This window comes from Micrasema longulum, unplaced genomic scaffold (assembly GCF_059751315.1).
Source record: "Micrasema longulum isolate JH-2025_06_02 unplaced genomic scaffold, ASM5975131v1 h1tg001716l, whole genome shotgun sequence".
In the NCBI taxonomy this organism is placed as follows: domain Eukaryota; kingdom Metazoa; phylum Arthropoda; class Insecta; order Trichoptera; family Brachycentridae; genus Micrasema; species Micrasema longulum.
Window position 1 is genome coordinate 352,724 of NW_028278894.1, and position 16,096 is coordinate 368,819.

Consider the following 16,096-nt stretch of genomic DNA (forward strand, 5'->3'; position numbering starts at 1 on the left):
TTCTTAAATCCATTGTTTAAAGACAATTTTAAAAGTCGATATAAAACTTTCTTTTTCATGCATTTTTTTTTCAGTATTTGAGGAGTATTATTTATTTATGCTTTATTGAGTTAGTTCATTACATTTTAAGAACTAATATAAACTTTTAATAATATTACAATTTTTTTATCAAAATGTCTCAATTACATATTTTAAAAAATTAATTTTAAATATTTAAATTTTTTATATTTCTTTTATTTCTTCGGGTAACTCATTGTACAGCTTCAATCCCTTGTACAATGAGTTTTGAGATTCTGTTTTTTTCCTAATTGGTAATCTTATCTTTTTTTTACCCCTTGTTTCATATGCATGACATTGTTGGTTAAATTTTATTATTGTTTTTATTGTATTCATCACCTTAATTATTTTATGTATAAAAATTGCCACATTATATTTCTATTCTTTTTATTGTGTATTATACTCTTTCTGAAATTATTTTTTCAAATATTTTATTTGATTGAAAAATAATTAAATTTTTAAGTAATGCATTTGTTACATACACATTCATTTGCTAATTACACAAGAAATGTGATTGCATCCTGTTTCTTTAAGATCCTAGCAGTATCTCTACACTTGACACTACACGGCATAGTTGAATTCAAATCAGGAGTTGCGTACTGAGCGACGTCTACAAAGAAACTAATGGGTCAAAACATAAACCTACTTATTTATGAGTAGTTTAGTTGCCTTCTGTTTGATGTACGTACGCGGTTTCTGGACTATTCTTAATTCTATGTTTTTATACATTCTAAACATTATGGGACAGGATTTAATAATTTTTTTTAAAATTATTTTTTTCATAGTAAAAAAGAATTATTGGCGTTCTTATAATTTATCCAAATATTTAAATTTTTCTGGCCATTTTCAACGAGTTGTCATTAGCTTACTATAAGAACATCGAAATCAAGTTGGGCTAGAGTGGGATTCGAACCTCGGACCTCTAATCCGTGAGTCCGCTTCACTACCCACGGGACCACAATCCGATTCAGATGATTGAAGAAAAAAAATTGAAAAAATATGCTACCTGGGGACCCTAGATACCCCCCTGAGGCCCGGAAGGGATATAATCGACAAAGCTAACTTAAAATTTCATACAAATATTTCTCCGTTTATTTTTAAATGATAAAACACGTTCAATATGAAAGGCCTTTGATGTAGGTTCCTTAAAAGCCCATAAACTAATTATAACAAAAATATGTCGAGAGAAGGGTAGGTATCATCATGACAAAGTATTTTTTCTAATTTACACAATGACACAATAAAAAGCCCCGAGTTAATTTACCACGACTACGTGATAGAACGCTTTAAAATTACAAATTAATTTCTTAATATAAATTTTATTATTCTTTTGTTAAGAAGGCCCTAGCCTCCCTTCGGTGTTATTCTGATGTCGGGATGTTAATTTTAAACACACGCATTAAATTTATGGTATGTTTAAGGAGATACAGTGGGCTAGAGACCACGCGTCAGTGGGCATTTTATTTAATGCATAAACACACGTATTTCTTAGATAGATGTATCAACGATACCTCGAGCAACGCGACGTCCGTGCGGTTCCAATGTTTATCTCAAACATTTTTTTAAGGACTAAGTTTGCATTCACCAGTAAATTATTATTCACTCGCTTCACTCCATCCAAATTTATATGAAAATCGCGCACGGCAAAATCAAAATATTTAGAATTAATTATGTATCTTGTATCTTGTTGTACCTTGCCTACCATGCAAGAGGCCTCGGGTTCAATTCCCGACATGGTTGATATAAAATATTGATTTGAAAGCGTGTTCTTACAGTAGAATATTTCATAGCCCCTGGAGTGGTACCTGAAGCGAAAGACTGATTATCTTACCTTCATGTAGCAAAACTGACCAAGATACGATTCAATTGGTGTACTAATGCAGCGTATGCACCATTAGGTGCGGAAAAGGAATGTTTTTAAAAAATATATATAAATGACAACAAATACACGTATTAAAAAAATATTTTTATAGGTTTTTGTGAAGATTTTTATCATCTTTAGTATTAAGGAAAAATTACAAAGCCAACATTTTTGTGAGACTTTGGCGCCAACAGCTAAGGTATTTTTTGCGTTTTCGCCCTTATTTGGGTATGATTATCTGGGTTCACGTATTACATATAGAAATAATAGTTTGTTTATGGTAAAATTTTTTTTTTTCATTCGGTACATATTTTTGAAATATTTTGATACTTTACTTTATGCCACTAGTTACGCCCACGGAATATTTTGTTTGCCTATTTCGCGGACAGTATAATAACATGCATAATAAACTTAGTGTGTAATTATTACGAATCGTTCAGAATACTACAGCTGGATGTCTTGGTCGTGCAGGAATCTTTTTTTAAACTAGATGCCGCCCTTTTGTATTATTTATTTTATATTTGGAACGTCCGCCATCTTACATCCGAAGCTGTGTTCAGAAAATCAGTGATCCACCTGATCAATCGTCGTAATTACCTCGCGCTTAGAAATATAAGAATGAAAATCTATAATAACTAGCGATAAAAGTAGTAAAATGAAAGTAGTCAACTTCATTCAATTACTTAATTCAGTCGAATGAAAGCCCGAATGCAGTAATGTGGTCGAACGAATTCACTCGAATGCAAATAGACCAATAGGCGTGCGTAAAATTCATTCGACTACAAATATACCAATGGGCGAGCTTTACGCCGACTATCGAATGAATTTGTAATTTCCAAACGAATGAATTCACTCGAATGCAAATAGACCAATAGGCGTGCGTTAAATTCATTCGACTACAAATAGACCAATGGGCGAGCTTTACGCCGACTACTTTCATTCGACTACTTTCATCGCCAACTAATTCGTTATAACGTATGTTGGAATTTTGTAAGTTCAGTTATACGTTTATTATTACAATGATTATTTTATGTTATTCTTGTTATATATTGTTATTCCTTTCTTTTTGTGTTGTTCTTACGTTTATTGTAAATTAATGTAAATTGTTTTTGGCCGATGTTACTATATTTTGGTAGAATGCCCCAATTCTTATAAAGGGAAAAAACATTTACTTAGCTATTCATTAAGTAGGTTATTACTTTTATCATTTAATTTCATCAATTGATATTTCAATAACACAAGCAAAAATCAAAACGGCAAATCAATTAGAACTAAAACACAATCGATCAATCGAATTATTTCTCTAAGTACGTATAAGCATTGTAACCTGTACAGTCCATTCAAATCTTTAATAAACTTCGCTAATGCGTGCGCGGTAGAACGTTTTCAAATAAAATATTCTAGTGTGGTTAATAACAAACGAAATTGTTGCATTTTGAGTTTGTCCAAATGTTTAAAGACAAAATACTAGATTTCACAGGGATGGAGATTATTTTAAATAACTAAATATAGAAGTCTAACCTTATGACCTATCATGACCGGCCAATGACAAAATAATAGAAAACATATATTTTAAGATATAAATATCATTTTTCTATCATCAAGGAACTTAAATGAACTACTTAAATGCTTTAAAAATAATTATTAGCGTTGTTATAATTTACCCAAATATTTAAATTTTGGCGGCCATTTTCAACGAGTAGTAAATAACTCAAGATTAGAAAATGGAAACCAAGTTGGGGTAGAGTGGGGTTCGAACCTCGGACCTCTGATCCGTGAGTCCGCAACACTAGCTACGGGACCACAACCCGAAAATACCTTTATATTTTTACCGAAAAATTACAATTCGATGTTTTTTTGTCATTTTTCCAAACTTTGGGTCCTTTGCGCCACAATTTGCGGAATGCAGGATTTTAAAAAGTATTTTTACGTTAATAAGCATGCTAATACGTACGTTTTAGAGCCCTGGGGTGTTATTTTCTGTGTATTTTGTATGTGCATACACGAGATAATACGGAGCGTTTGGGATACCAGCCTTGGTAAAATTTGATAATTTAAAAATCGCTGTTTTCGACCCCGCCTAATGTACAGTAAGTATGAACGAAGTTATTGTTTATGTTAGCAAGTAGTGATATAAAAAAACATTACATTTGAAATACAAAATCATTTTCTCATTTCCTTTTTATATGGGACTCATTGAAGGTATGATGGAAATCAATACCATTTCGATTAATCTTAAATGAACCTCTACAAAAAGAAATAAATACGAATCAAGCTGTCATCTGTTGAGAGAAATCGGCTTTACCTTAATAATAATGGAGAAATCGTGCATTGAATTACTGAACTTAAAAGTGAGGAACCATTATTTAATCACATGATTCGACAAAAGACTTGATGCGATTAATATTTATAATAACGGAAATATTATTATATTAACAGTTAATACAGTCGGACAGGAGCGCAACTGAAACTATCAAATTTTACCAAAAAACCAACATTAAACTGTCGGAACATTTTTTTAATTATCTCTGTATAATGAGTCTTCTTTGTATATTCTCACGTGTAAAAATATGTTTTAAAAAGCATATTGTTAAGTGTCCTCGGCATGGGTAACCCCAGTTAGGTAATATTATTTATATTATTAATCATTGTTTATTATGTGAAAAAAAAAAAAAAATATTTAATTTATAAAAACACAGAAATAAGGCCCAGTCGAAATAATAAAAATCACATAAATATGTATAAATTACACTCGAAATTATTGTGATTAAGTTAAATTAAAAAAAGTTTAATAATCATTATTCCCCTTTCCGTACCCAGTGGTGCATGGAGCACTGCATTGGTAAACCAAATGCAGGGTATTTCAATGAAATATTACACGAAGGCAAGGTGACCAATCTTACGCTTCAGGTGCAAGTCGAGAAACAATGAAATACTGCAGTTTAAATAACCTTTTAAATAAATATTTTACGTGAACACTGCCAGGAATCGAACCGAGCATCTCAAGAAAGAGGCGGATTTATCTACACTCGATTTCCATCTTCAATTTTTAAATAAAAATAATAGCAAAAAATATTGTTACTGCGCTTTGCTTTTACGTCATAATTTTTCAACTTTGATTCTTGCATAGCGCTGGTTACGGAATTATTCGACTGAATAGAACGGGCTTTTGAGTTTCCCGCGCTTAATTTTGTAAGCCCTCGTTTGTTTATTATTTTACTCTCCCTTTAGAACCAATCGGCGCTCAGCTGTTATTGTTTCTGTTCTTAATTGCGTTCACTTGTTTTATTAGTGTTGATTTAGCGGGACCACGTGGCCGAGGGATAAACAACAATAGTGATGTTCTATTTTCAGCCTTTTTAAAATTCTACTGGGCGCCATAATAAACGGAGTCAGTAGGTTGGGATGTGAGCCATATATATATATACATGAAATTCATACGTTTTTCGATTCATGAAAAATTAATAAGATAAAAAAATTAATTTAAAATTAATAAGTGTTTTTATTTTTTTGAATAAAGATAAACCAGTCGCATAAATTTAGAAATCAATGTAAATATTATATAAAATAAAAATTAATAAATAATACGAAATTGTTATAACAATGCATAAAAATTAATACACAAATTACATGTATGAAAAAAAACATAATTGCATGATACATTTTAAACTGAAATAAGTAAAGGTTGACATTGAGTAATTATTTTTAATTTGTTTGCCTACCAAGCAAGAGGTCTCGCGTTCGATCTTAAATGGTTGAAACGAAATATTGATTGAAATGGGTGTTTTCACACCAGAGTATTTCATAGTCCCTGGACTGGTATCTAAAGCGTAAGACTGATCATCTCATCTCCGTGTAACAAAAAATGATCAAGATACGCTGCGATTGGTGTACTAATGCAGTGCCCTATGCACCATTAAGAGCTGATGATGAATTATTTGGAAAGGCGTTTTCATCTATGAAACTAAGGTTTTTAGCTATCTCGAACTTTTCTATTATAAAATTACTTAAGCGAAACAGCTTTAAAGAGTTCAGAGGTAATGCAGTTAGACTCTTCTTCATGCAAACGTATTCTCGTATTTTCTCTTTGGATCATGGCACTAGAACAGTGATTTTTTTAACATACTATAGATTTTTTTCATTAACGTGTCTCTATTGTTTTGTTTTTTATAATGCAATTATTCTTATAAGAGCTAGGACTATCGTACCGACATAGAAAATTTCATTCGAATACTAATCAATACAAATGTGTATGATAATCGCGCACGGCAAAATCAATGAAAATTAAGGATGTTTAAGTAAATGAACAAATACACATACATTTTTGATTGGCTTTATAATGTTCTTCATATTGTTAACCTTAGTCTTAAGGTACAAAAATAAAGTAAACGTGCATATAAGACTTTTATTGTACTTTTAGCTAAAGTATTTTTTTTAGCGTTTTTGCCCATATTTAGTTAATTATTTGTTATTTGTTTATAAGTTTGTATAAACCACTTAATTAAGTGGTTAATACAAATTTATAAAACAAATAAGTGTAAAATGTCATACCACAAAGTGAAAAATGTTTTTGATAACAGTAAAAATTATTTGTGTTTACGTATTACATTTAATAATAAAAGTTTGTTTATAGTTACTTATTTTTCTTTGAATACATATTTAAAAAATATTTTTGTGTTATTTACTTATTAATAACTTATTTTACACACTACACAATTATTACTCTGTCCCGACTTGCTAGAAAATGATGTCTTTAGTTGGGATACTTTACTACATGCCAGTAATTACGCCCACAGTATAATATATTATTTGCCTATTTCGCGCCCTTAAGCGAAAGCACTCGTTAGTAAATAAATAAGATTATTTTATTTTTATATTTGAGGCACTAACTTTGTGTTTATTAATTATAATAAAATAAATAAAACAATACGTTTCTTTTTTGGGTGATAGCGTGTGTGTTGGATTTGTTCCGACGTTTCGGATACCACAATTGCAGGAGCCATCTTCAGGGAAACATATTGATAACAGTGACCGTGAAAACCTTCGCACCGATTTAAATAAAACAACTTTGATTTCAACCACAAATTTTTTTCACCGACCGGTTTTTTAAAGCTTAACAAGCTTTTTTCTTAAGGTAAACTTAACATACCTTGAGAAAGAATCTTTTTTAGCTTTGAAACCGGTCGGTGAAAAAAATGAAAAAATAGTGGTTAAAAACAAAGTTGTTTTATTTATATTATTAATATTCAAAGCATTAACTTTGTGGTCCAACATTTTAATATTATGTTAATAAAATTTGTATAAAACCACTCACCGACTTATCTGTCTACCGGTTTCGAGACGTAACCCGTCTCTTCGTCAGGACAACAACACTACACCAACATACATATATAAATATACATATCTACCAATTAAATTGCAATTCTTGTTCTTCAGTCTACATTGGAAGAACGTCAAGAAATTTCGATACTCGTGTTAAAGAACACATGAGATGTCTTAGTAATAATAACTTCTCAGAATTCGCCAACCACATTATAGACTCAAATCATGAATTTAATAAAGATACCGGTGTTCAAGTTTTACACATAAATAATAAAGGACTGAAAGTAAATAATATGGAGATTTTTTACATAAAGAAGGCTTTGAAAAATAATGTACCATTAATTAATAATCAAGTAACTTTCCAATATAGTCCATTATTCGATATTTCATTGTAATGGTCACCCTACCCTCCCCCTCCCTTTTTCCTCCTTTTCCGATTGTTAATCCTTTTGAAATATTAGCTTCATAAGTAATTAATCCTCGGTGGTGGCGTAGTGAAGCATGTGTCTAACCTGCATGTCGATTTTATATTTTTGCAAATCTACTATGGTGAAGGTGTGTAGTGGTATTTGCATGTTGGTGTAGTGTTGTTGTCCTGACGAAGAGACGGGTTACGTCTCGAAACCGGTAGACAGATAAGTCGGTGAGTGGTTTTATACAAATTTTATTCACATAATATTGTTTTATTTTATTATGATAAGAAATTTATTGTTTGGACTTTTTATGAGCAGATTTCTAGAGATATTTTAATTTGTATTTGGCCTACTACAGTATTCAGATTTTGACTTATTGCGTATGCACGTGGATATTTTTTGTATGATATAATAATTACATACTAACATTTTCTTTGTATGTATTTGTATTTTAGTTTTGAAGCTGTAAAGATGTACTTTTGTCTAAATATTATTTTAAGACTGTTATGTAATGAATAAGAAACAATATTCGTGTAACAATGCGGGAGTACAACAGGGCGTTCGAGAAAAATATTTTTAATGGTCTTTGAACAACGCGATTTGTTTAGGCGGCACAAATTTGAACAGGCGTGTTTTGGCGCCGGCCACTTGATGCATAGTAATGCAAGTGATCTCCTGTATAAAAGGGAACATATTGAAATTGCAGGACTCTTCCAGTTACATTATTCTAGACATCTACGCCCTGTTTGTTACGCTCATCTGAAGAAATGACTATTGTGCTACTAAATCTAAATTTTGATTAAGTGTTTTTTCTACTTTTCGACTTACGCGACTACCAAGTTCCAGAACCAAACAGACGAAACAATTATTATTTACGTACATGTATTATTACAAAATGTCTCTTTCCTCCTTGGCCAAAGAACAAAGAAAAATAATGCACTGTTAGAATTTAAATAGTAATTTCCTTCCCGAGGCAAGGGGCGATATAATTAGCTCGTTATAACGACATTATTAAATGAAACTGAGGAGAGATTTATATGGAGGGAAAGGGAACGGTTATTTCTGTACTAGGGAGACTTAAAATATAAAACTATCGTCACGAACGTCAGGAGTTATGAAGAAGTTTCTTAGTACAAAAATAAATATGTTAAAATATCGTATGTACTAACTTTGTGTTTTTCTATGTTAATCAATTGACATTGATTTATAATAATAAATAAAACAACTTTGTTTTTAACCACTAATTTTTATTTTTCACCGACCGGTTTCAAAGCAAACAAGCTTCTTTGTCAAGGTTTACGTCACTAATGAATTGATTCCTTTTTATTTTATTTCTATCATGTTCACTAAATACTATACGTGGACCCAATAAATCAAGTGTTTTTTTTTTCTTACACGGGACATTGATTTAATTTAATAAGACTAGTTACAGAACACATCTGTTATTAAAAATTACAGAAAAAAAATTGTTTGAAAATACAATATGACAGAGAAATTGTGGAAGGTTTTATCGGAGTATGGAGTGAATGGTAAGCTGACAAGGGCTATTGCGTCACTGTACAAGGACAGCACAGCATGTGTGAAGGTGAATGGGTCATTCACATCGTGGTTTAACATTCCCAAAGAAGTCAGACAGGGATGTGTATCTATGTGATCTGAAAGATTTAAGAATGGGAGCAAAAATGAGTGGTATAACTGTCTTCTGTATGCTGATGATGCCGTGCTTCTTGCTAGCATCAAAGAAGACCTGCAATTCTTCGTAACAAAAGTCTACGATGCATGCAAGAAAAGCGATTTGCTTATGAATGTTGATAAATCGAAAGTGATGGTTTTTGAAAGGGATGAAAATATAACTAAATGTGAAATTAGTGTAAACGGAGATATTCTGAATCGGGTAGAAGAATTTGTCTATCTAGGAAGTATGTTTACTAGGGATGGAAAGACCGAGAAAGATATTGAAATGAGGGTGAGGGCCGGGAATAGGGTGAACCATGCGCTAAAATCTACTTTGGCAAACAAATGTTTATAGCAGAAGGCTAAACTAGCAGTTCACAATGGAGTTCTAGTGCCAAATCCAATGTATGGGAGTGAAGTATAGAATTGGAAAAATTATGATGAAAGTAGGTTAAATGCTGTCGACATACGATCCCTCAGGCGAATGTGTGGTAAAACAATGTATGATAGGTGCACAAATGTCGAGATCCGTGAACTGTGTAAGGCTGAGATATGCATTATCAACAGAATCAAGAAAGGGGTGCTGCGTTGGTTTGAACATGTAGAGCGAATGGACAGCGAAAGAACGGCTAAAAGGATCTACGATGCGAATGTTGATGGATGCAGAAAACGAAGAAGAGCGATAAAGACATGGCACGATCAAGTCCATCAAATACTTGAAGATAGACATGTCAAAAGTAGGAATAATCGGCGTGCGTGCATGAGAAGAAGTATGAATGTAGAGGAAGCGATGTCTGTATGCAAAGATAGAGTGATATGGCATTCTATACGAGAGTAAGGCAGAGATGCCTACCCCTGCGGGGAAACGGCGTGATGGTTTGTTTGTTTTTCAATAAGAATTTAATACAACTTGCTAAATAAAAAAACCTCAACTGACAAGAAGTTGTAGGATCATAATATCGCGGGGTAATTACTGGAACTAGATAACTTCAAAATCAGCATTTTTGAGTGCTTTAAAAAAAACTAGTTTGCTACTAAAAATCCCTTAATTGTATCCTCCATGAATGCTACAAATAAACGAGCCGTGCATTCAAATCATCATAATATTATTTGTATCTAATAGCCCCGCCACACTATGCTCCTTGCGCTGCTCATGCTCCTCGCGCTGCCGCCCTCTCGCTCGATGTTGCCCTCTCCGCCCACACACTTCTCTACTCGCGCAATTAATCGCACTAGTCATTTGTCTTACTATACAATGGACGATGAAACTGTGGCAGCATGCGCGCTATGAATTTTTAGTATAGCTTATTATACCAATGTCATACAAAGAAATATACATCATACAAAAATGACGCGTGCGTCTTGTGTGAGCGCTCGATGCGTACTGCGACCGCGCGATTATGTGGCCGGCTACTCGCGCTCATATTGCCGGTCCTTTGGCGCTCAAAAACCGACAAAAAAGGGAGCGGTCGACGCGACGAGGAGCATGACGTGCGGCATGACGAGTAATATTGCCACACTACGTCTCTGCGTCCTTTCCTCGCTACTTCCCATGCCACTTGTCGAGTGTGTGGCAGGCCCATAAGAGAAGCTAGAGAAGCTTCTCAAGAGAAGCCCTTAAGCTCTATTGCATAGAACAAAAGCGTTCCAAATTATTGGTTTGGTTTTAGTTTGGTTTTTAGTTTAACAACAAACGTGTAACGGTTTTGGTTAGCGATTGCAATTCTTAACCCAAGTACTTACAATCCGTTGTATTGCTGTAATATGTAGCTAACTTTGTGGTCAAAAATCAAACAATGGTTTTTTTCCGTATGGGCGACTCTATTAGGTTATTAGTAAAAGATTGGAATGCATCACGACTGTCTTTGTATATTTATTTGTAGGATCCATTGCATACAAACATGTGTTTAAGTGGTTAGCTTAAATTTCTTGATTTTGAAATTAAAAGTTGTTTATTTATTTATCTATTTATTCTTATTTTACTCTTACAAACTATAATCAATAATAAAAATAATGTAACCTCACTGGGGTTACCCGTGCCAAGGACACTTAACAATATACTTTTTTGAAATGTTTTTACATTTGAGAATAAACAAAGAAGACTAACTTAATAAACAGAGATAATTAACAAAATATTCAGACTGTTTTAAAAACTAGGTATATATGTACATCTATATTATTTATATTACAAAACGCATAATAAAAATAACAAAAACCTAACAAGCTATACACTTGTGGAGCAGTTGATTCAATATTGGTTTGGGCGAATGAGACAATCCATTTTACTTCTACCTAGCTCCACTATCCATTTTTTATAGCCTTTTTAAACATTTTCTCGTTACTAATTGTTTTAATAGATAGCGTTGTAGATTTTAATTGAATAATACTCAAAATCCCTGTTATCTTCTTTTGCTTCTTCTCCTCAGACTAATTGTAATCTTCTTCTTTGAGTGAATGACCTCTGTATACTTATGATATTAAGATTTATGATAAAGTTATCAGAGGGTGGATTTAAAAGATCGACAGATATGATATGACGACCCTTTTTAATTTGCGAAAAAAAATATGGAAAAATTAGGGTTTTTTTTTTTTTTTAAGAAACGCGTACATGACTAGTTTTCCCCAGAGAGCGTTGGTGTTTTTTTTTTTTTTTTTAATTTTTGTTATATTTTTAAAAATATAACATTAATTATTTGCGTTCTTATACTAAAATACAAAAAAGTTATTAAGAAGAAAAATACAAAGTGATTGTAAAATTAATGTAAATTTGATGTGATTTTAGTCTGGGTGTATGTAGAATGTACAGGGTCAAGGGAGTGGCACAAGCCAGGATCTGATTAATGGTGACATTGGTGACCAACGGAATTAAATATAATTTATATAATGTGTACATTCGTTAATGAAGATAAGACACGCGTGTAAAGACGTCAGATTTCAAAGAATTTGCTATTATTTGATAACGTGACAAAATCATATAAAATGTTGAATGTTTCAAAGTACCTACATATACAGTTTCAAAAATAACATCGTGCAGTTCAAAATTGCGTTATTGCCATTACTCTGGCGCTTCAGCTTTAGCGCCAAAATACGGCGTTTATTGGGAAGAAAAATTCCTACTTCGAAAATAAAAAAATTATCCCAACTTGCGACACAAAAAAAACCCCTACTTGCAATACAAAAAAATAATCCCAACTTGCGACACAAGAAAAACCCCTACTTGCAATACAAAAAAATCCCTGTATGCAGTACAAAAAAAAACCTGTTCTAAAGCTACATGCGAAAAATATAAATTAATAAAAACAAAATTACTATATTATCATAAAAATGAATAAATCGCAAAAATAAAATATTTAAAAAATATATAATAAAGTTAAAAAACTAAAAACAAGCACAAAAAATAATAAATTAAATAAATAAAAGAAAATGGCCATTAAGAATCTCAATTCAATAAATTAAAACGAAATTTTAAGGAGAATTGAACATAGTTATGCAGAAAGCAGCCTGCCATAGAAAAGTGAAACTGAGATAATAGCATTTTTGTGAAAGGACTGAATAATCAAGTCTACACAATAGTTGGAATGTTTTTGACTTTAACAAATGATAAACAATGAAAACACTAGTTTTTTTAATGACAAACAAGAATCTAATTATGTATTTGACCAGTTTCAACGATTTTTAAAGAACGGTAAGATTTTTCAAATGCTGTGGGTGTTTTTAGCAAATTGAAAAATGCTATTTTTGTAATCGACACCATTTTCAGAAGCTGATTAATACAGTTTTTTGTATGAAAGCGGTCTGGCTGTTTTTAGCAGAATATAGAATTGACCTTACTGCACCTTATAACATTAATATCTCATTTTTACAAAATTGTGGACTGGCTGCTTTCTGCATAACTACGTTCAATTACAGATTATAAAAAAAAATATTAAAAAATAATGAAAAATAAAAAATGATTCTTAAAGGCAGCATTAATATATAGTTATATTATGAGCTTCATAGCAAATTCCGCATTTTATTATTACATGTAAAAAATACACATCGAACATCAACATCGTAGCTCCTGTCACCCCCAACTGGGGTAGGAGCCACCCAAAAAACCACTTACAAAATCCTATGTGCATAAATAAGGCGTAAGATAAGTCAGTAAATGTTTTCGTTGTTTAACTAGACAAAAATAAACACATGGAAGAATTGAAGAAATACGGATGTTTGAATATAAAGAGAGCAGTGTATAATGTGGTCACTTAACAGCTATGCATTGTTATAATGCCTAGGCTAAACATGCACACATAAACTCGGGTGTACTAAACTAAAAATCGGGTTGTGGTCCCGTGGCTAGTGTTGCGGACTCACGGATCAGAGGTCCGAGGTTCGAATCCCGCTCTACCCCAATTTGATTTACATTTTCCAATAGTGAGTTATTTACTTTTATATTGAGTTATAACTCGTTGAAAAAGGTCACCAAAATTGAATAATAATTTCTATATATAAAAAATTTATTGGTAACCCTAACTGGGTCTCTATTTTTTTCTATTTATATTAATAGTAGGCAGTACATGGAAAAGTTAGTTTATTTTTGACAGCTGGCTTCTGGCTGATTTGTGTGTTTTGGAGCAAATTTCCATTGTTTTTTTTATGATAATAAGGGAAAGTTTAACATGACAGATTTTAAATACAACATATCTCAAAAAATTAAGTGATTTTCACTGAATAAAAATATTTATTTATTTAACTTTTTGTAGATAATGTTATTGTACATTGGCGGGCTTATTGCCAAATGGCAATTTCTTCCAACCAACCAATAAAATAAAAGTTTTATTTTTATAATTCAAGTTACAAAACATATTCAATAAAAAAGAAAAAAAAAGCCAAAGATATATAAAAATTGAAATAAACATATTTGTTTATACATTACCTTAAATCAAAACTATTACTCAATGGGAAAAAGGAACAAAGAGGAAAAAGGAAAGGAGGATAGATTAAGGAAAAGAAAGGAGATGTTTCTTCAGACGTGATTTAAACAGAAATAATGAAGTAACATCTTTGATGGTGGATGGGAGATGATTCAACAGTCGAGCCGCATGGACACTATATGAGATAGAGAAGAAAGAGGAATTGTGGATGGGTATTAAGAGAGTGCCTTGAGAATTAGAACGAAGAGGTAAACCATGAACTGATAAGCGTTGAAATTTTTCACGCAGGTATATAGGAGCGTTAGGATTATGAAGTACATTGAACAGAAGTGAGAGGGAGTGATAGTCTCTTCTCTGTCTTATTTTGACAACATTTTGAAACATACGAGTATACTGTAAGATTTTTTTAAGATTACATTTTTTTTTAAACTCGTTAGGGTTATACAAGAAATATTGTAAGGTCTAGTCCTATTATTTCTCGTCTGGTTAGTGTAGTGATTATGTGATTTTATATTTGTATCCAGTGTAATTTTTAAAATGGTAAGGTAAGCCATTTTAATGTTAAAGTCCATTGTACAGCATTTTTGACTATCCTACATTTGTCTTTGCTTGTTTAATGTAGTGTAGTTGTTGTCTGGTATTATATTTGTGTATGTCAGCATTTTTGGTTAATTTTATTTGATGTCTTGAATGTTTTCCAGTGCAATTTCGTGTACAATTTTTGTCCAGTATTTTATGTTTCATGAACTTTCTTATTATTATCAGGCAGAAAGCCAATGTTCATTAGGAATGAACGTTAAATAATTTATAAAATGTGTGAATAAAACCGTTGTCCAAATTTTTTCGTAGTGTTCTTTTTAACATATATGAAGATTTTATGTAAAATCACATAAAGCCAAAAATTTTTTTTTTTAAATGATTCGCTATAAAATATTTTATTTATCCACGGGAATCAATTTAGGTCTGAAAGGGTTGAAAATATTTGTCAAAAATCCATCGTTTTTATTTTCGATGTCACGGCGTGGTCAGAAAATATCTGTTGTAGAAATGGGCACGCCACATAACGGAAATTTCCGACGATAGATGGACAAAGCGTGTTCTCAAGTTGAGACCAAAGAATGTGAGGCTCTAAGGACGCCCACCGATGAGATGGTCGGATGATGTTCAGAGGTTTGCCGGGAGACGGTTGATAAGGACGGCGCATTACCGGGAGAAGTAAATGGAACAGAGGGAGCACTTTGTCCCGGAGAGGACGATCATAAATATCTCAAAGGCATATAAATAATAGTAAATTACTTACTGCATTGTAGCACTCGAGTTCTTTGTAAGGGTTGACTGCAACTAAGATGGATCCTGTGTATGTCTGTGAATAGATCTGGTTAAGGAAAATGGCATTATTATTACTAAAAAAATGCATTTTGATTTATAATAACACTAGCATGTACATTATACGGGCAGCCATAATTATTGTAAACAATTGTTTTCTGAATAAGTTTCCATTCCATTCCATTCATATTTAATTTTCTTAAGATTTTGGAATTTGCCGGGTTTACAAATAATACCTCATCTAATGGAGTTTAGTTGCATCGTCTGCGTAGCATGTGATGTTAACGACTTTATCTCCCTTAGTCCTAGATTAACAGCTTAAAAGCGTTATTTTGTTTTCAAAAGAAAGGTGTTTTGGTAACTGTATTTTTTTATTTTTTTTATTTATTGGGGATATCAACAGTAATCCATGTAAAAAGTATAACAAATAAAATATACAGAGAATAAAACCAATGACAGATATCCACAAAAATACACGAAATACTCGTACAATACATGTTAGTGTGTTTGTGTGGGTTAGCCTGTGTTAT

The 16,096-nt window shown here is 32.1% G+C and overlaps 1 protein-coding gene across 1 annotated transcript in view; it reads right to left on the minus strand.

The window, feature by feature from the left end:
- Myo81F (unconventional myosin 81F) overlaps positions 1–16,096 on the minus strand; it is a 179,064-nt gene that overhangs the window by 76,336 nt on the left and 86,632 nt on the right. The window contains exon 3 of the mRNA XM_088237415.1: positions 15,541–15,603. Coding sequence (XP_088093541.1) covers positions 15,541–15,603 — 63 coding nt within the window. The remainder of the gene's footprint in view (positions 1–15,540; positions 15,604–16,096) is intronic.